The sequence below is a fragment of the Ornithorhynchus anatinus genome, chromosome 2 (assembly GCF_004115215.2).
Source record: "Ornithorhynchus anatinus isolate Pmale09 chromosome 2, mOrnAna1.pri.v4, whole genome shotgun sequence".
NCBI lineage: Eukaryota > Metazoa > Chordata > Mammalia > Monotremata > Ornithorhynchidae > Ornithorhynchus > Ornithorhynchus anatinus.
In genome coordinates this window covers 18484072-18504412 of record NC_041729.1, presented here as the reverse complement: position 1 = coordinate 18504412, position 20341 = coordinate 18484072, and the positions used below count along the sequence as shown (strand labels likewise).

General features: G+C 49.8%; 1 protein-coding gene across 8 annotated transcripts in view; it reads right to left on the bottom strand.

Annotated features, from left to right (window-relative positions):
- The window catches only part of KDM2B (lysine demethylase 2B), a 128928-nt gene that overhangs the window by 14597 nt on the left and 93990 nt on the right, over positions 1 to 20341 (bottom strand). For 6 of the 8 annotated variants that reach the window (XM_029052924.2, XM_029052954.2, XM_029052937.2 and 3 more), the window contains 2 exons: positions 5914 to 5955; positions 458 to 682 (listed from right to left, as the gene is read on the bottom strand). In XM_029052924.2, coding sequence (XP_028908757.1) covers positions 458 to 682; positions 5914 to 5955 — 267 coding nt within the window. The remainder of the gene's footprint in view (positions 1 to 457; positions 683 to 5913; positions 5956 to 20341) is intronic. The other 2 variants (XM_029052946.2, XM_029052982.2) reach the window with 1 other exon arrangement.

The window sequence follows — 20341 nt, the reverse complement described above, 5'->3', positions numbered from 1 at the left end:
ACTTATTAATAATAGTAATAATAATAATAATAATAATAATAATAATAATGACAGTATTTACTATGTTTACTATGTGCCAGGCACTGTACTAAGCTCTGCTTTCTGCGAGTGTTGGGAGTTGCTGCCCCAGGGGTCCAGGGGCCACCGTGCCACGTGCATAAGGCCACTATCGGCCACGTCTCGGGACCTGTGGGCAGACTTGAGCCCCCCTGGGGTTCTGGGGCACCCCACTATTTTAGAAAAGGCCATGTTTGTGTGTCTGGGTGTGATGGGGTAGGAGGTGCTCCACGAGACTAGTACCACCCCTCGAGCCAGAAAATGCCCTAGCACCACCTTGGGCTCCAAGAGAGGGGAAGACAACGACTGGTCAGCAGTCGGTGGCCCAAGACTTGGAGGAGCCTGGGGGATGGGGGAGGGGAGAGGGGACCCCGAGCCCTGAGCCCCTCGGAGGACTCACCGCGATGCACTGCCGCATGATGCACGACTGCTTCATCCTTCCTGGCCCCCCAAACTTCTTCATGTCCTTGCAGAAGTGGCACTCTCCACACTCGGTGCGTAGGCAGGCCTCGCACTTGCGGCATCGCGTCCGCCGCCGCCTCGCCCCTGCCGTCGTCCGGTTGGCGGCCAACTTCACTGCCGAGCCCGGGCCCAGTTTCCCCTTCGGCCGCCCGACCGCCCGGTTCTGCAAGAGCCAGAGACGAGTCCGGATCAACGGCTGTGGCGGCGGGACCGTGACGGTTACAAGAGGGGGCCCGCACAGTCCTGTGGACCCTCAGTTCCCGCACCCGTCCACGGACCAATCCCCCTCTGGTGTGCCCACCGCCAGAACTGCGTGGCAGAGGTGCCCCGGGTCCCATAGCTTGGCTTCCCAGGCTAGTGGGCCCTTGCCTCCATACTGAGCCGCCCATGAGAGCTGCCCTTTTCTAGAGGGGTGTGTTTGTGTTGAACTAAGAGTCCCTGGAATTTACACTCTGTTAAGGTAAACAAGGTGGGAGGAGCTAATTCACCATCTTGAGCTTCTTTCTAAGTGAAGTTCTTAGCACCCGCTCCAAGAGAAGGGCCAGTCCCCTTAGCCTACTGAAAAGAGAGAAGGGCAGATAGAGTTGGCTGAGACCTTCAGAAGCCGCAGCCCCAATACCCTCCTTTTATTCATTCATTCAATCGTATTTACTGAGTGCTTACTGCATGCAGAACACTGTACTAAGTGCTAGACTGTGAGCCCGTGGTGGGTAGGGATTGTCTCTATCTGTTGCCGAATTGTAACTTTCCAAGCGTTTAGTCCAGTGCTCTGCACACAGCAAGCACTTAATAAATACGATTGAATGAATGAAGGAAAGTATAATTCAGCACTAGAATCAATCCCTGCCCACAGTGGGGTTACAGTCTAGAAGTGGGGAGATGGACATCAAAACAACCCAACATGCCCTAGTGGATACAGCACACTGGCCTGGGAACCAGAAGGTCATGGGTTCTCATTCCAGCTCTGCCACTTGTCTGCTGTGGGACCCTGGGCAGGTCACTTCATTTCTCTGGGCCTCGGTTACCTCATCTGTAAAATGGGGATTGAGACTGAGCCTCATGTGGGAGAGGGACTGTGTCCATCCTGATTTGCTTGTATCCATCCCAGTGCTTAGTACAGTGCCTGGCACACAGTAAGCACTTAAATACCACGATTATTAATTATTAACCCACACAGCCAGGCCTCTCTCTCGCTGTCTCTCTCTGTCTCTCACTAGGAGCCGTTCCTCCCCAAATGCTTGCCATTGACTGCCACAAATCTTTTCTGTTTGAGGCCTTCCAAGAGTTCTGTCTAGGAAATGAGACTTTTGCCTCCTTTAATTTCAGCTTTCTTGGCATCACAAGGAACCCAAAAGGCCAAAATTTGCTTGACATTCTCAGCCTCCGTCAGTATTTATTTATCTCGTGGTGGGAGTTCTCAAACTTTTTTCCATCAGAGACCCCCGTTGTGACCGGTCAGAATTGCAGGCAGATGAAACCTCATCCTTTTCTATGTTTACACCTAAGCTTTCCGGCCTCTGATTTTTTTTTCGCCTTCAAAAGATCTGCAGATCCCGTTCCCCAGATGCTCGAGGTAATGACTGGACTGTTCTTTCCCCCACGACAATAAATCCTCCTACCTCCTCCTCCACCTTCTAGTTTTTGTCCCCACCTCACTGCCACCTGAGGAGCCCTGAGAACTCCCGGGATAATGAAATCCTTCAAGGGAAGCAGCATGGCCTAGTGGGAAGAGCCCGGGCCTGGGAGTCACCACCACTCATCTGCTGTGTGACCTTGGGCACATCATTTTTCTGTGCCTCACTTACTCATCTGTAAAATGGGGATTAAAACTGTGAACCTCATGTAAGACAGGGACTATGTCCAACCTGATTATCTTTTATCTACCCCAGTGCTCAGTACAGTGGCTGGCACCTGGTAATTTTTTTTTTATGAACTTTATTAAGCAGTGCCAGGCACTATACCAAGAACTGGGGTAGAAACAAGATAATCAGGTTGGACACAGTCCCTGTCCCACATAGGACTCACAGACTTAATGCCCTTTTCAGAGCTGAGGTCACTGACTCACAGAAAAGTTAAGTGACTTTCCCAAGGTCACAGAGCAGACGAGTGGCAGATCAGGATTAGAACCCAGGTCCTTCTGACTGCCAGGCCCTGGCTCCATCCACTAGACCACGCTGCTTCTCCAACCTGGGAAAACGTTAGTAAGTGCTTAACAAATAACATTTTTAAAAAAATAAAAAAGAGGAAAGACCTTTCTTTTCTAGAAGTCCCCAAATGCTCAAAATCTCCTGGGTGGTAAAGTGGTTTTCATTTTCCATTTTCCTAAATAAAAAGAGGTTCCACTCTCCACCTCCCACCATCACAAAGCAGCTTCAGGGTTGGCTCCATCAAACCTCTTCACCTCAGGCCTGCTGCTGCCGCCGCCGCCTAAACGTTGTTCCGACCAGCTGCCAGAGAGGCCATCTGTGGGGAGGTGCCGAGAGAGCATGCAGACGGCAGAGTCTTCAAGGGAAGCAGCTAGACAAGTGGTATATGCTTACTGCCCAGACCAAAGCAGAGGCTACTTTCTGGGAAGATCCCATCTGGGAAATACAAGACCTGCTGAAATCGGGCGTCCTTCAATGCAAGCAGCCTTGTAGTCCCAAAACTCCCTCCCACAAGTTGCTTCATGACTATTTCACCCTCCAGTAATGTAGGTATTTGTTAAGCGCTAACTATGTGCCGAGCACTGTTCTAAGTGCTGGGGTAGATACAGGGTAATCAGCTTGTCCCACATGAGGCTCACAGTCTTAATCCCCATTTTACAGATGAGGTAACTGAGGCACAGACAAGTTAAGTGACTTGCCTACAGTCACACAGCTGACAAATGGCAAAGCCGGGGTTCAAACCTCTGACTCCCAAGCCCGGGCTGTTTCCACTGAGCCACGCTGCTTCTGGAAGACAAGGGACATGAAGCAGAAAGGAGGGGGAAAACTGCGCAGATAAGAGGAAGAAAGCAAAGGACGGTTAAAGGAAGAGGCAGAAAAAGTGTCATCTCTGTAAAATCTACGAGTATTGAGCGGGTATTTCTGGGAGCTGGTTCTACGTGCTGGGAGATGTGCTTCAAGATCCTTCTTTTCAAAGATGATACCCAAGGACCCAAGGAAAGGAACACTCTTCTGGGGCTCAGAAAACTCGGGGTCTTTCCTGACTCCCTTCTCTCTCCAGGGGTCACAAAAACAGACCCAAGCCCAACTACTGGCACACCCAACCCCTCCGCCGACCACCCCAATCATTCTTTGTATTTCCCTCTGACTCCCGAATCCCGGCTTCATTCCATCACTCCCACAAACCAAGACGCACGCAGGCATTAGTCAAGGGCCTTTCAGTTAGGGAAGGGACTGGACTATAGGTCCACAAACAACCACCGTGGAGCTAAGTTCCAAGCTTCTCAGAAGGGAGGCAGCACCTGAAGCAGGGAAGGCAGGAAGAAGTCTTCAGTTGGTCAGTGTGCGGTACTTCCGAAGAGCAAAATGGGTGGAGACCTGGAGTTTCAAGTCTGAAACGCTGCCCTTGGAGGATGCGGGAGTGGTAGAACCTCTTTTTATTTAGGAAGATGGAAACCAGTTTACCACCCAGAAGATTTTGATTTACCTTTGTTCGCCAGAAACTAGGGGATTCTGGGGAACCACAGAGCCAGCCTCTCTGCCACCCCAGACTGACAGACACGATACCTCACCCAATACTGACGAACACGATACCTCGCCCAATACTCGGGCAATCTCATCATTAAAATCATCCCCAGAAAGGACGGACAAATGGAGGCCTGGGGGCACCCCAGCAAGAATTACAGCAGCCCATATGTGGACCTGGAAAAGGAAGGTCAATCCATTCAAAGTCTAATGGAAGGAGCATGGACCTGGGAGTCGGAGGACTTGGGTTCTAATCCCAGCTCTGCCATGTGTCTGCTGTATGAACTTGGGCACGTCACTTCACTTTTCTGTGCCTCAGTTCCTCATCTGTATAATGGAGATTAAGACTGTGAGCTCCATGTGGGACAGATACCGTGTCCAAACTAATTACCTTGTATCTACCCCAGTGCTTGGACCAGTGCTTGGAACAAAAAGTAAGTGCTTAACAAATATCACAACTATTATAATAATAATTGTAATCAATTGTATAATTGTAATCATTATAAACTCAAAAGCCAACTGTTGCGGTGCCTCTGACAGTGTCCCAAGAGAGAGTCCAAGAAAAGATCCAAGGAGAGAGCAGTTTTAGGAGACCATTCCCTTTAATTCCAGGCTCAACCGGTAGCCACTCCAGGAGGCAGGAAGTGTAAGGGGGAAGAAATGCAATTGCTGAGTTAAACCAATGGTTCACCCAACCAGGTATTCTGCCTCTTACAGTGTTCCCAAATAATAATAATATTAATAATAACAATGATACTTGTTAAGTGCTTACTATGTGCCAAGCACTGATTTGAGTGCTGGGATAGGTACAAGGTATTCAGGTTATCTCACATGGGGTTCACAGTCTTAACCCCCATTTTAAAGATGAGGTAACTGAGGCACAGAGAAGTTAAGTGACTTGCCCAAAGTCACACAGCTGGCAAGTAGCGGAGCCGGGATTAGATCCTACGACCTCTGGGCCCCAAGCCCCTGCTCTTTCCACTAAGCCACACTGCTTCTCTAAAGCGGGGTGCTTCCAAAGCACGTAGGGTGATGCAGTGAAGTTGTTTTCTTGCTTGACACCTACCCTAATGGTACAGACATCCCACTGACATCCCTAACTTTTCCTTGCACGGTCAGTCGTGGCAAAGAATAATGAATGGTGATTTGGAGCTGTGGCAGCAGTCAGTATCCCAAGGTAGGGGCCTGAGCAAAAAGTGGGGTGGAGCAGCCAGCACTACAAGCAATGGAGACCGCATTTCCCACTGGCAGAATGACACTGGGAGAGCTGGAAAGGGCAGAGAGTCCATTGCATCAGCTCATACAGAAACTTCCACCTGTCCTCTCTCGCCTAGGATTGGAGCCGTCCTCGCTATCTGCTTTGAAGAGGCAGGGCCTGAGGTGCCAGGATCTGTTGCCACACAGCCAGAATCCTCTGCTTCTGGCTCTGCAGAATGTTTTTTCTCTAAGTGATAATAATAATAATAACTGGGGCAGTGTTAAGTGCTTACTCTGTGCCAAGCCACGCACTAAGCCCTGGTGCAAATAAGAGATACTCAAGTGGGAGAGACACAGTCCCTGTCCCATCTGGTGCTCAGTTTTAAAGAAAGGGAGATATCTGCATTTACTGCCCATTTTACAGATGGGGAAACCAAGGCACAGAGAAGTTGACTTTTTGAATGTTTTCTAAACCCTGACGTCTGACAGTCAAAGACAGGGTAGTCCTACAAAGTTCAACACTTACCGACAGAAAATCTTCATCCAAAACCTGGGAGGGCAACTTGGCCTAGTGGAAAGAATTTGGGATTGGGAGTCAGAAGATCCAGGTTCTACTCCCAGCCCCACTGCTTGCCTGCTGTACCCCCTGGGCAAGCCATTGGACTCCTCTGGGCTACAGTTTCCTCATTTTCAAAAGAGGGATAAAATACCATTTCTCCCCCAGGAAAGGTGTCTCATCTGATTATCTTGAGTCTAACCCAGTGCTTAACACAGTGCTTGGCACCAAGTGCATAATAAATACTATTATTAAAACTCTCGTAAGTCCTGGGATTAGTGGAAAGCAGGGTCACTCGGACCTCTTGCCCTACAAGGCAACGGAGGAAAGCAGGTTTAACAGGGAGGAGAGCGTCTGTCCTACTACACTTTGTTTCGATAATAGCCAGATATAAACATCCTTTGGGATCCTTTGGGAGTTGATTTCCCATGCTCTGGGTATCACCCATTACTATTCTTCCCCACTCCAGGAGGGGATTCCAGAGAGCCCCTTGGCCGACTGAATTCCCAGTTGTCTTACTATGGGAGTTTCCTGTAGGGCAGGAGAAAGGAGGGGAAATCTACAGGGACCAGAGAGATCACTGCTTTGCCCATACTGCTTTCGTTCGTTCATTCGTTCCTTCAATCGGATTTATTGAGCGCTTACTGTGTGCAGAGCACTGTACTAAGCGCTTCGAAAGTACAATTCAGCCAATAAAAAGAGACAATCCCTGCCCACACCGGGCTTAGTCTGTAAGTCTTACAGTGCTTAAAAAGCTTGCCACTTGAGAAGTCAGGCCAGGGCCTGGCTCATACCTGGGAACAATCCCTTGATTAGCGGCCTAAGGCTAGCTTTGGGAGCTCACCTGCTTTGGGAGCTCACCTGCCGGAGCCGGGTCCAACCACTGGCTCGCCCAGCCCATCTTCCCTAGGACTCCAGGGGAGACTCCCATGTCCCAACTGACCAATGAGAAAATACTGAGTCCATCCAGAGAGCCCGAAACCATTTCTCCACCCACCTCACTAACCCCCTAAAAATCACCACCCCACCAGCATACCTAGTCCAGGCATAGTGCAGTCAGACACCTACCCCTCTGCTCCAACCCAGGGCATCACTAGCCCATATATTCAGATTCCCCTTAGTCGCAGCTGCATACCTCAGACCCAGAACATTATGTAACCCATGGGGCCTATATTGTTCCCATGCCTGCTCCGAATCAGTAATGGACTAAAGTGAAACAGCCAAAGCACTGGCAGACCTAAGACGCCGAAGAGGAGAGACCCAGTGCCAAGGCACTTGAACCCACCCCACAGGCAGACTGACTGGTAGGAGGTCACGAGGGTAAGAGCAACCGATCCCCTGGATCTCTCCTCCTACACCCGACCGGAGGCAGGACCAAACAGGTAGGAAGTTACCTCTCCCCCCGAGATTGTCCCTATCCACCCCTGCCGGGGAGATTCATGTCCTTCCGCTCTTAGCCGGCCCCTAAAATCTCAGAAATCAAATTCCCACTGCAACCTCACCAAAATCAGCTATCGAACCAGGTGAAGGAGGGAGAAGGGGGCTGAGGGGAAGGTTAGAATTTGGGGTTACCTTTCCTTCAACAGAAAATCTGCTTTTCGGGTTTTATTAAAGGCAAAAGAAAATCTCCTCAAAAACCAATTTAACCACCTTCACTCCCCAGCCACCAACCCAGAGCATCATGGACAGATGTGACAGTTTAGGTCTGCGCTGCTCTCAAACCCCATGACTCAAGGACCCCAGCTCGGGTTCTGAATGTGAGAGATTCCAGAAGAGCACCCTACCTCTAGCCCCACCTTTCTCCCAGTGGCAGCGTGGCTTAGTGACAGAGCCCTGGGAGTAGGAGGACCTGGGTTCCGATCCCGGCTCCGCCACTTGCCTGCTGTGACCCTGGGCAAGTCACTTCACGTCTCTGTACTTCAGGTACCACAACTGTAAATGGGGCTAAAACATCAGTTCTCCCTTCCTCTTAGACTGCGAGCCCCATGACAGAGACTGTATCTAATCCACTTACATTTCTCAGTCCCAGTGCTCAGTACAGTGCTTTATACATGGTAAGAGTTTCACAAATACCACAATTCTTTGTGACACTTCTTAAGGAGTTTGTTCCTCCCAAAACACCATTCCCACCACCAAAAAGCCTAGCCTACTGAAAATTTTCAGATACCTCTTTTCCTGCTTCCGGAGAAGCAAACTCAGTCATGTGGAAACTATACACCACTATGGCCACCCCACCCGGCACCTATCAACTGAAGAACCATGTTTGAGTTCTAGGACAGTTCTGCTGTCTCTCTGTAGCCCCTGGGTTAGACCAGGTTTCAGAAAGAACATAGGTCCTCTACAATTTCCCCTTCCCCTAATCTATGTTAAAAATAATAATGATAATGTTGGTATTTGTTAAGCTCTTACTATGTGTAGAGCACTGTTCTAAGCACTGGGGTAGATACAGGGTAATCAGGTTGTCCCACGTGGGGCTCACAGTCTTAATCCCCATTTTACAGATGAGGTAAATGAGGCACAGAGAAGTTAAGTGACTTGCCCACAGTCACACAGCTGACAAGTGGCAGAGCCGGGAGTTGAACTCATGACCTCTGACTCCGAAGCCCAGGCTCTTTTCCACTGAGCCACGCTGCTTCCCTGTTAATGCCTGCCTTCCCCTGTAGTCTGAAAACTCCTCGTGTTTGTTTCTTTTAGATGATAATCAGGTTGGACACAGTCCCTGTCCCTCATGGGGTTCACAGTCTTCATTTCCACTTTACAGATGAGGTAGCTGAGGCATAGAATAGTTAGGTAATTTGCCTAAGGTCACCCAGCAGACAAGTGGCAGAGCCAAGATTCGAACCCAGATCCTCTGACTTCCAGGACACAGCTCTTTCCACTGGGTGACAATGCTTCTCCTTATGGGCAGGGGTCTATCAATTCTATTGTATTTTGTTTTTCCAAACACTTACTACTTAGCTCCCAGGAAGCGCTCAATAAATATGATAAATCGATCAATTGGCTGGAGCCCCCATTTGCCTTCCAACACTGGTTAAAATTTCCAAGAGGATTGCTTTGCAGACCAAAGCTTCACTGTCGGATTAGGAAAGGCAGCATAATAAGCCTTCCATCCTCAATGTATCTCCTTTTCACGTGCCCTTGGTGCCGGAGAACTGCGGTTGCCATTCGGCACTGGTTAGGAGGTGGGAAAGAGGGGAGTGGGATTTGCAAATCAAATTAACAAAAAGGCCAAGAGGGGCAGGCAGGACCCTGCGGCAGCGGGGCGCCTCAGCTGGACATCGGTCTGCTGGGAACTGGTCTAGGATCCCCAACTCCTTCTGACCAGGGCTCACTCCTCTAGCAGGGCCTATTACTCCTTTTCCTGAACCCAAAATTCTTAGCATGTCCGTCCGTGTGCGGCCTTCTGCCTCCTGGCATTCCTTGTACTGGCTTGGGCTCCCATGCCCCACCCCCTCCTCGATTAAGGGCTTCTTTAGCGGGGCCAAACACCTCCTGGCATCAGAAGGAAACCATGTGGGGGCAAGCTTCTTCCTCAGCAGCCTTTGCCAGAGAGAAGCTGGCTCAGAGCCCCTCCTCATAAGAGACTCAGTTTAAAGAGGAGGGTGGAGCCAGGGACTAGAGAGCTGAGGGACGTGGTGGCTGTGCACTCTGGAGGAAGGTGGGGGGAGTCTACCGAGGCCCCGGCGAAGGGCGAGGAAGAGCCGGGCCTTTCCCACGGTAGCCGGCTCTCTCACCTTCTGCTCAGAAAGCCTTAAAGACCGGGAAACTGGCCCTGCTGAGACCGGGGAAAGGTGAACCCCGGTCAGTCGGAAGGCACAGAAGAATGAGGCACGGAGGCTAGAAGAATCCCCTCTGTGCCCCTGGAGTTGGTGGACAGCAATCTTCTCAGATGGGGTTCTGGGATAAACGTAATGCCCCACTAAACAGGTTCAAACAGCTCTCTCAAAACACCTAAATGAAAACAACCGCCACAGATGAACCATCACCAACTAACTCAATGACTTCTGACCCCCAGCACCCTGTGCTTGACGGCATTTCAGATGCCACACTAGGTTTCGGCGGCTCCCTCGTTCGATCGAAGGGAAGCAACCAGATAAAACTAGAAAAAAGTGAAAATTCAATCAATCAGTCCTACTTTTCGAGCACTTACTATGTGCAGAGCACTGTGCTAAGCGCTTGGGAGAGTACAACAGAACAGACACGTTCCCTACCCATAACGAGCTTCCAGTCGGAATGCGGGACCAAGCAAGTGTCTTCTTAATAGAAGCATGTTATGGGACTGACAGGAGCTGTCCCATGTGGGCAGATCTTCTTAAACCCAAGAAATGATAAAAGATTTTATCTACACCAAAGGGCGAGACCCAATTCAAAGAACCTTCAAACAAGCCACCAGTCATCAGTAGGTGCTTTAAACTTGCCTCCGTCTGTCTGGGATAGATACACAACCACTCCGCCCATCCTCTGTCAACCCCCAGCTTAAGTCTCAACTCTAATGGAAAAACTCACCCCAAATAATGGGCAAAAGTCAACTGGTCCCAAATTACCAGCAGAGACTTTAAAAGATTAAAAGAGAGCTAGGGCGTAAGACTTCAGGGATCTTCACACTCACTCGGGCCCACTGATCTGATCTGTGATTGTCCTCAGGCTAATTTCACTCCACAGTCCAAGGAGTTCAGAGATCACCGTCAGAACAGCCTGAATAACAATCTTTTGAAATGAACTCTGTGGCAAAGACTTAGGGAACCAAATTCTACTGTACTTTATCTCCCAAGCACTTAGTTCAGAGCTCTGTATTAAGCTCTGTAAATGCTCCATGAATACCACTGCTGGTTGACCCTCAACCCAAGGAACACATGTTGATTTTCTTAAACGCAGACAGTATTCCTGTTGGTGGCACCATTATTACTCTGAATGAAAAAAAAAACACAAACCCCAGCATCTTGGCTTATGAACTCTTGAACACCGTATAACTGGGCCAAATTTTTCTGAGCTAGTCCAAGCCACCTATAGTAACATAAAATCATACATATCTCTTCCACTATGTGCACCCTGCCTCACTATCCAGATCTTTAATTCCTTCAATTCTGCAACAGCAACATGTAATCTGTACCACATGTTTCGGATATTATTTTACAGATTACTTCATAAAACCCAAACTTTCTTTCCCTCCCCTAAGACCCAATCTGCTTCAGGAAGAAAAAAAAAGGAGGTGGGGGGGGGGGGGGAGAGAAAGAAATCTTGCTTTGGGGTTTCTGAATGGACCCGGGGCTTTGTTTTACACATCTCTTTTCTGCTCCGGTCCCTGGAGATGGCTTTCCCCTATAAATCAAAATAAGGCCCATTAATCCACTCGTAGGGTTACAATTCCCTTTTATAAATCACGTTCCTCTCCCCGGCGCTTCGGAACCCCATTTAAGCAGACTTCCCCGAGCACGGCGTGGACCCCCCTCTGCCCCTTCCCCACTGTATCTGCCCATCAGAGACAAAAGCCAGGACACCCCACTGTCCCACCCGACCCTGCACCCTGATGGGGGGATGGGCAGGACCCCCGTCACCCCCCGCCCCCATCTTCCGAGGTGCCGGCAGTGGGGGAGGTGGGGCCGCAGTGCAACTTTGCCAACAGAGAGGTAGCGGAGGAGGAACCGGACCACTAGGTAAGTCTCGGGAAGGGTCCATCTTAGTGCTCGGTAATGTGCATCTCCGAGCGCGCACACCCAGAGGCACACGTAGGTGCACACGAGGAGGAGAGAGGGGCGAAATGCTGGTGGAAGGGCCGGCTGCATCTGCTCTCGGAGCACATGAACTTCAAAGCCCTGCCCTTCAGCAGCCCGTGCAACATGCCTTGCAGGGACCGCAGCAGCAGCAGCAGCAGCAGCGGCAGCAGCGGCGGCCCCTCTCTCCAGGCTGGCAGGGCCGGCCCGGCCGGGGGCCCGACCCCCATCCTCCAGCTCACATTGTCTCCCCCTCTGCCCACACGCCCCCCTCCCCCGGCTTTCTAGTAAAAACCGATCGCCCTGCGCGGCCGCTTGCAACCCGTCCCTCCCCCCCTGCTCCGGCTCCGGCTCCGGCTGCTGCTGCTCCTCCTCCTCCTCCTCCCGGCCCGACAGCAGCGGCGGCGGCGGCGGCAGGGGCTGCAAAACTTTCTCCGTTCCTCCGCCTCTCGGCCCGCCCTCGGCCCCCGAACCTGGTCCTGCTCCGATTCGTAGTCCTCTTCCTCGGCACTGACGGACATGGCCATCGCTCACGGTGGGCCCGGCCTCCGACACACTGACATGGCTGGAGCAGCGCCGCTGCCGCCGCCGCCGCCGCCGCTGCACGGAGCAGGCTCCGCTGGAAGGAGCAGCGCTGCTCGCGCGCGCGCGCGCGCACAGCCCCAGGCGCGCGCACAGCGGGGCCGCGCGCCAGCGCGCGCGCATCCCCACCCGAGGAGGGAAGGCAGGGCTGATGCATATTCATGAGGCGGGCCAGGAAGGGGCTGAGCCCCCGAGGCGGCGGACCAATCGCGGGCCTCGGCCCTTGGGAGACGCACAGAAAGGGGCGTGGCCTGCAGCCACTCGGGGGCGGCGGCCGGTCCTGCGTCTCCGCCGAGCGAGGGGGCCGGGGGGCTGCCAAGGGGGGCGGGGGCCGGTGGGAGCTGGAGATGCCCATGTGTGGCGGGCTGCCGCTGCAACACCCGATGCACCCCGAGCCGGGGTGGGGTCTTTTGTGTAGTCCGAGCTCACGATTCGGAGGGAGGTGGAGGTCCCCCAGGGCCCCGACCAACGGGATAAGGGGTGGGCCGGGCCGCCCCCGGCTGAGACAAAGATCACCACCCCCTGGCCCCAGTGCAAAAGCCATCCTGGCCTCCAGGTCTCACACGCTCTGGTTGGTGGGACCAACCTCTGCCACTGGTCCACTGAAGCCCCAGCTTCCCTTTCCTACCTTGTTCCTCCGAGGTTTTCCGGGGGCGGGGTGCTGGGGGGGGGGGGTGTTTATAAACAGCAATGTAGAGATCAGATTGTAGACTAAGGCGATGTAGACTCCCTGACAGAAAACTGACCGAGAGTTGGTCCTGATGTCAGTCGGCTGTATCGATTACGGTGTGCGCAGCACTCTACTAAGGGCTTGGGAAAGTACAGTGTAACAATGAAACAGACAGTCCCCCCACTACGAGTTTACAATCTAGAGGCATTAATATAAATACATGACAGATATGTACACAAGTGCTATGGGGCTGGGAGGGGGAATGAATGAAGGGGGCAAGTCAGGGCGACGCTGAAGGGAATGAGAAGAGGAAAGGAGGGAAGGCTTCTTCCAACCCTGCTTAAAGCTCCTCTCCCTAACTAACGTAAGAGTAAAGGCATCACCCAGTGCACAATGCCAACACGCCCTCCCTACATCTCTCGAGGCTGGGCCACTAAAAAGAATAAGGCAAGGTCCACAAGTTCCGACTGCTCAGAGGCTTCCAGCAGAGACCAGGGGCATACACTGAGGAAGATTATCTAAAGTGTTAGCCGTTATTAATTCTCTGTGCTAATTCACCGACAGTTTTTAAAACCCCCACCTCCTAACCAAGCGTGAATGAAGCCTAATGAAACCTAGAGATATTCTGATTGAAATGTTGGTCTCCAAATAAAACCACCATCCAGGCCAGGTGCCCCAAAAGCTAGGGAGAAAGGACCCAAACTATGTGACTGAGTTCTAAAAGACTTGGTTGGGGGGTGGTCTCATGCACATGATGGCTTGTTAGCTGATTTGGGGCTACTGACTTCCCTTCTCCGGGGCACTCTTTTCTAATCAATTAGAGGTATTTATCGAGCGCTTACTGTGGGCAGAGCACTGAACTCGGAGCTTCAGAGAGTACAATAGAGCAGGTAGATCCGATCCTTGCTCCCAAGGAGCTAGCAGTCTAGTGGGGGAGAAGAAGTGTGGCGTAGTGGATACAGCACAGGCCTGAGAGTCAGAAAGTCATGGGTTCTAATCTTGACTCCACCACTTTTCTGCTGTGTGACCTTGGGTACGTCACTTCACTTCTCTGTACCTCAGTTACTTCATCTGTAAAACAGGGATTGAGACTGTCCAACTCAATTTGCTTGCATCCACCCCAGCGCTTAGTAAAGGGCCAGGCACCTAAGTGCTCAACAAATACCGCGGTAATAACTATTATTACTAGATATTAAAACAGTATACAGATGGGGAAATAGAGTACAAGGATATGTAATAAACTGCTGTGGAGTGGGTATCAAAGTGCTTAAGGATTACAGACCCATGTGCACAGGTGAAGAAGGCAGGGCAAATAGGAGAAGAAAATGAGGAGTTAGAGAATGCCTCTTGGAGGAGATAAGATTTTAGCAGTGCTTTGAACATGTGGAGAGTAGTGGTCTGTCAGATACAAAGCTGGAGGGCCTTGAACAAGTCACTTCATCTCTCTGTGCCTCAGTTACGGCAGCTGTAAAATGGGGATAAAGACTAAGTCCCACATGGGACATGGACTGTGTCCTACCTGATTAGCGTGTATCTACCCTAGCACATAGTAAGTATTTAAATACCATTAAAAAATGGGAAAAAGGAAAAAAAGGAGTTTCAAGCCAGAGGGAAGACGTGGGCAAGGGGTCGGCGGCGAGGCAGACAATGAGGCACTGAAATCGTATAATGGGAATAAATGACACTGGGCCATCCCAAGACTGGCAAGGTAGGAAAAGGGCTGGAAATGCAGAGTAGTCTACTGTTCGGTACTGTATTAGAAGTGTTGGGTCAGCTCTTCAGATTTCAATCTCCAACACATTTGGCTGCTGCTTAATTGTGGTTATGTTGAGGCAAGCAATGAAGCCCAAGTGACACCTTCACGCTCTCTTCCTGTCTCTGAGCCAGACATCCTGACTTCACTGACCAGTCCCATAGTTTGCTATTTGTCCTATGGAACTGCTTCCATTGTAAAATAGCTGGTCTGGATTCTATTCTGGCTCAGCCACTAGTGACTTAATCCATCATCCCAATTCCAATGGCCAAATCTGTTATGGGTAAGGGCTGGAGAGATGGATGGGTCATGGCCTGGGCCTATAGCACCAAGCCTTCAGGCAGTAGAGGCCTTGGAAGTATAATTTAAAAGAAATAGAGCTCTGAAGGCAGTTTAGGTGAATAAACCCAAACAGCAATTTTTGAGTCAAGTTTGGAGTGCAAATGAAATTTACAAACCCACTGATAACTTCCAAAAACCTCCAACAGACATGTTTGCTCTTTAAAAGTAGCTTTGACTAAGCAGAGTCATCTGTGGGCTTTGGGTTTTTTTGTTGTTTGTGGTTTTGGTGCTACTTTGGTTAGTGTAAATGAAAACTAAATCTTGGCTTAAATGAGCTGAACCAGGACCATCCCTATGGTGGGAGGTGGTGGGGGGAGGGCTGGAAGTCAAGAGACCTGAGTTATAGTCCTGGATAGCTCCTCCACTTGCCTGCCATGTGACCTTGAGCAAGTCAATCAACCTCCCTCTGCCTCACTTTCCTCCTCTGTGAAAGGGGGATTAAATGCATGTTCTCCCTGCTACTGTGGACACGAGCTGGGTGTGATCTGATTATCTTGTATCAATCCCAGTGCTTAAAACAGTGCTTAGCACAGAGTACATGCTTGACAGATATAATAATGATAATGATAACTTCTCTGTGCTTCAGTTTCCTCACTGGTAAAATGTAGTTTTAAATATCCGTTGAATCTGTTCTCCTCCCATGGCGAGCAGGGACCATGTCCAACCTGATTATATCTTGTATCTACCTCAGGGCTTCACTCAGAGCTTGACCCATAGTAAGCACTTAATAAATATCATCATTAGCATTAATACCCTCAGTCCTTTGCCCTAGAGATCCCTGCTTTTTCTGCAGAGTTGCAGAGCAGGGTTAATGGTCCCAGAACCAATAATATGAGAGAGAGAGAGAGAGAGAGAGAGAGAATGTAATTTAAGGATGGAACTACTTAAACCTGCAAACCTTCACCCTGTGCCAGTGTCCCCACATGAAGTGAACTGCCTGGAGCCCCACTCCCTTCTGGAGATGGCCCTGCTTTGAACAGTTGATCCCGAACGGCTACTTCGGCATCACCCTTTTCTCCAGCACAGTGGTGTCACCATCTAAGTCATGACTTTGGGGAAATCTAAGAGACAAAAGTGGGCAAGATTCTCCTTTTGTTTTTATATTAGGAGCCATAGCGATTAGCATGACAGGGAAAGAGTATGAAGTCACAATTTAACCAGTCTAACTTCCCTGTGCATTTAGGGTATGGTGACCAGATGTCTCGACTGAGGTGGAACCTTCTTGAATGCTTTAAGTTCACTGGGACAGATTTGGGTTTGGAAAAATCTAGGAAAAATGAATGTGAAATGCAGGGCTCATGTGTATCAGCCAGTGGGTGGGGTCAGGTAAGGAGAGAGGGGCTGGGGAGTGCCATTCTGGGAAAGGTGGCCCAGCTTCCCTGCCAGCCCTAGGTAAACTCATCAGATCTTGCTGGATGGTCTCAGTCAACAGAGCCAGTTCAGCGGCTCAAGGTAGGCCATTCACCTGGAGCCACTCCCACTGCAACCCAGACAGACGTGGTGGCCCTGGGCCCTGGCCCTGGGTCAGCTGGACTGTCTCAGGCCTTGTCTCCTCCAGGCAGAAGCAGTAGAGAAAATGGATGAGGATTCACCATGACCATCTCCTCTTCATTTCCCTGGGCCTCTATTCCCACTTCTCTTCCTCCTCTTGGCCTCCTCTTCCCCCTTTCCCTTTCTTCCCTTTTCCTTCTTTCCTACTGTCCCCCACCCTGCCCTTTATGACCCAACCTTTAATCAAGGCCAAGGTTCTGGAAACTACTTTCCCTAAATTCTTCAACAATCTCACTTACACCAATGCCTCTGGCTGTCTTCAACATTGTTGTTGAAACCCAAGATGGAAAGAATTTGGAGGAGAGTTGTACCCCCTCTCCTCCAAATTCTTTCCATCTTGGTTTTCCTCCTATCTTTTCTTAATGCAGACTCTTCTTCCTTTTCTTGCCCCTAAACTATGGTTGCCCATCAAGGCTCAGTTCTGGGCTCTTGAGTCTTTTTTTTTTTTGTCAAAAACACTCCGTTTTGCCAAAAACTTGTATTTTCACTTTGCATTTTGGCTGGAATGTGACAGCAGGATTAGCAAACGCTCTGGCAATTGAGTATCTGTGTGGTACAGTGCAATTGTGTGTCAAATATGGGTGCGAGTTTTCCCTAGCATGGGAGTTTGCAAGAGGGCAACCCCAGTGTCACAGGGGAACAAGGGGTACTCATTCTCGATTAGACTGTAAGCCTGTCAAACGGCAGGGACTGTCTCTATCTGTTGCCGACTTGTTCATCCCAAGCGCTTAGTACAGTGCTCTGCACATAGTAAGCGCTCAATAAATACTATTGAATGAATTCTCAGGAAGCTCAAGGATGGCGTAGTGGGTAGAGCACGGGCCTGGGAGTTAGAAGGTCATGGGTTCTAATCCTGGCTCTGCCACTTGTCTGCAGTGTGGACTTGGGCAAATCACTTAATTTCTCTGTGCCTTGGTTACCGCATCTATAAAATGGGAACTAAGACTGGGCCCCATGCGGGACAGGGACTTTATCCAACATGATTTGCTTATATCCACCCCAGCATTTAGTACAGTGCCTGGCACATAGTAAGAGCTTAACAAATACCATAATTATTATTACTACAACTCACAAATCTATATGCCCAGCTCTGAGCACTCACTTCCTCTGTCCTCTCTAATCTTTCGTATTCTCTTGCCTTTGGGATCTCACCCATTTGGATTGTCCACCACCACCCCAATCTTAAACAAAAACTGGGCTCCTCATCTTCTTTCCTAAATCCTCATGATCCCCCTACAACTACCGCCAATCTCTTTCCTGTTCCCCCAAACTTGTTTCCTTGGAGTCATCTTTGCCTCCTTTCCCCTTTTCACTCCCTTCATGCCCCGTCACCAAATGCAGTCATTCTCTGTCCCCGATATGTGAAGGCTCTTACCCCTTCAGTGATCCTGGAAATCTACAGGGGCTCTTTTTTGCAACTTGTAACAAATTAAAAGTCAAACATAGGTTTCAAGACCCTCCTCCAATTTGGCAAGTTGTTCTCTGCTCCTGCCCCACCAGTTCTGGCTTCCTGTTTCGCTCTGGCAAGTCTCTGTATCGTTCTTTCCCCGTGCCCTTCAATGAGCCATTTCACATGCCATTCCTCCCACCTTAAATACTCTCTCGACTAAACCGTGTCCCTCCCTGCTCCTTCAAAAATCTACTAAAACCTCCCACTTCTTGCATTAAATATGTCCAGATTAACCCCTCCACGGTGAAAAACTAGGTGGCCTAGTGGAAAGAGCACAAGCCTGGGAGTCAGAGGATCTGGGTTCTTACCCTGGCTTTGCCACTTGTCTGCTGTGTGACCTTGTCACTTCACTTCTCCCTGACTCAGTTACCTCATCTGTAAAATGGGGGTTAAATCTGTGAGCATTACGTAGGGCGAGAACTATGTCAAATCTGATTATTTTGTATCTATCCCAGTGCTTAGTACAGCAGCTGGCGCCTAATAAGTGCTTAACAAATACCTTTACCAAAAGCAAAAACCCTCTACTGCCCTGACAAAGCCATCCATGCCCACTGCTTAAACTCTGCAAAACTTGAGGGTATGTGCTTCTGTGATTTGTTCCACTGCTGTTATCTACCTGTGTGTTTGAGGCTTTTCCTTTGTCTTCTCTTCTTGTTCCCCCACCAGATTATCAGCTCCTCAAGGGAAGAGAGATCATTTCTCTTACTTTTATTTCAATAATGCCCCTTGGTGCCTAGGACAGTGCTTAGGCCTCAATAAATGCTGCTAATGGTGGCCGATGATGACTAACTAGCACAATGGGTTCTCGTGGGCAAAAAGCAAAGAAGGCCCTCTTTAAACCCTCTTAGGAATTCACTGGACAAGCAACTCACTTCTCTGGACCTCTGTTATCTCACCTGTAAAATGGTGGGATTGGGGGGTGAGGGTGTCAAGTATCTGGTTCTTCCTTCTCCCTAATTTGAGAGCCCAGATGGATGGATAGGAAGTGATGATGATGATGTTGGTATCTGTTAAGTGCTTACTATGTGCCAAGCACTGTTCTAAGAACTGGGGTAGATACAAGGTCATCAGGTCATCCCACGTGGGGCTCACAGTCTTCAGCCCCATTTTACAGCTGAGGGAACTGAGGCCCCGAGAAGTTAAGTGACTTGCCCAAAGTCACACAGCTGACAAGTGCCGGAGCTGGGATTAGAACCTATGACTTCAAACTCCCAAGCCCGGGCTCTTTCCACTAAGCCATGCTGCTTCTCTAAGTGTGTCTGACCTGATTATCGTGTCTTTACCCCAACACCTAGTACGTTTGGCATATTGTAAGTGCTTAACAAATACCACAAATGTTATTATTTTTACTATTATTGTTAATACAATCTTGAGTGCGGGAAAGGGAAAAATGGACTGATATCAAGAATTGAAGCACCACGTGGGATCCAGGTTCCCATTTATGGGGCCCAGGGATTTGTGCACTGTAAGAATGACACCAACTCCCAGCCTGTTTGCTTCCTACTCATGCCAGCCCTTAGAGCGATCGATGACTCCACCCTGAGCCACGGCTAAAACACAGGAGGGTATCCCAATTCTCAACCTGTATTAAGCGCTTGCGAGAGTACAAAAGAACAATACGCGGACGCATTTCCTGCCCATAACAAGATTACAGTCTAGAGGGGGAGGCATAGATTAAGAGAAATAAATAAATTACAGATGTGTATATAAGTGCCATGGGGCTGGGAGGGTGGATGGATAATAGAAGCAAGTCAGGGTGATGCAGAAAGGAAGAGGAGAAGAGGAAAGGAGGGCTTGGTCCAAAAAGGCCTCTTGGAGAAGATGTGACTTCAATAAGATTTTGAAGGGTGGGGGGAGAGTCACTATGAGCAGGGAGGGCATTCCAGACCAGAGCAGGATTGGATGAGAGACTGGTGCTGAGATAGACAAGAATGAGGTACAGGGAGAAGGTTAGCCTTAGAGGAGTGAAGTGTTTGGGCTGGGTTGTAGTTAGGAGAGTAGTGAGAGGAGGCAGGAAGGGGCAAGGTGACTGAGTATGCAGTTGAAATATAGTGTACTCTCAATTGTTCAGCCTGTTGGGGGAGAGCTATTCCATGAAAAAATGTGAGCCAGATAATCCAGAATTGTCATTTTAGCCACTTACTTCAACTTCCTTTCCTACCAAATCTTTTAACAGAGCCACTAGCAAGTAGCGTAAATACAGTACTATACCTGATTTGAATTTCACTGTCTCTCCTGTCCTCTTCCCACACTGCTAATGAGCAGAGAAATATCCAAAATATGGGCAGCAGGAGAAAGAAAAAGAAACAAGGGGCCTGAATAATCTACAAATCAGAAAA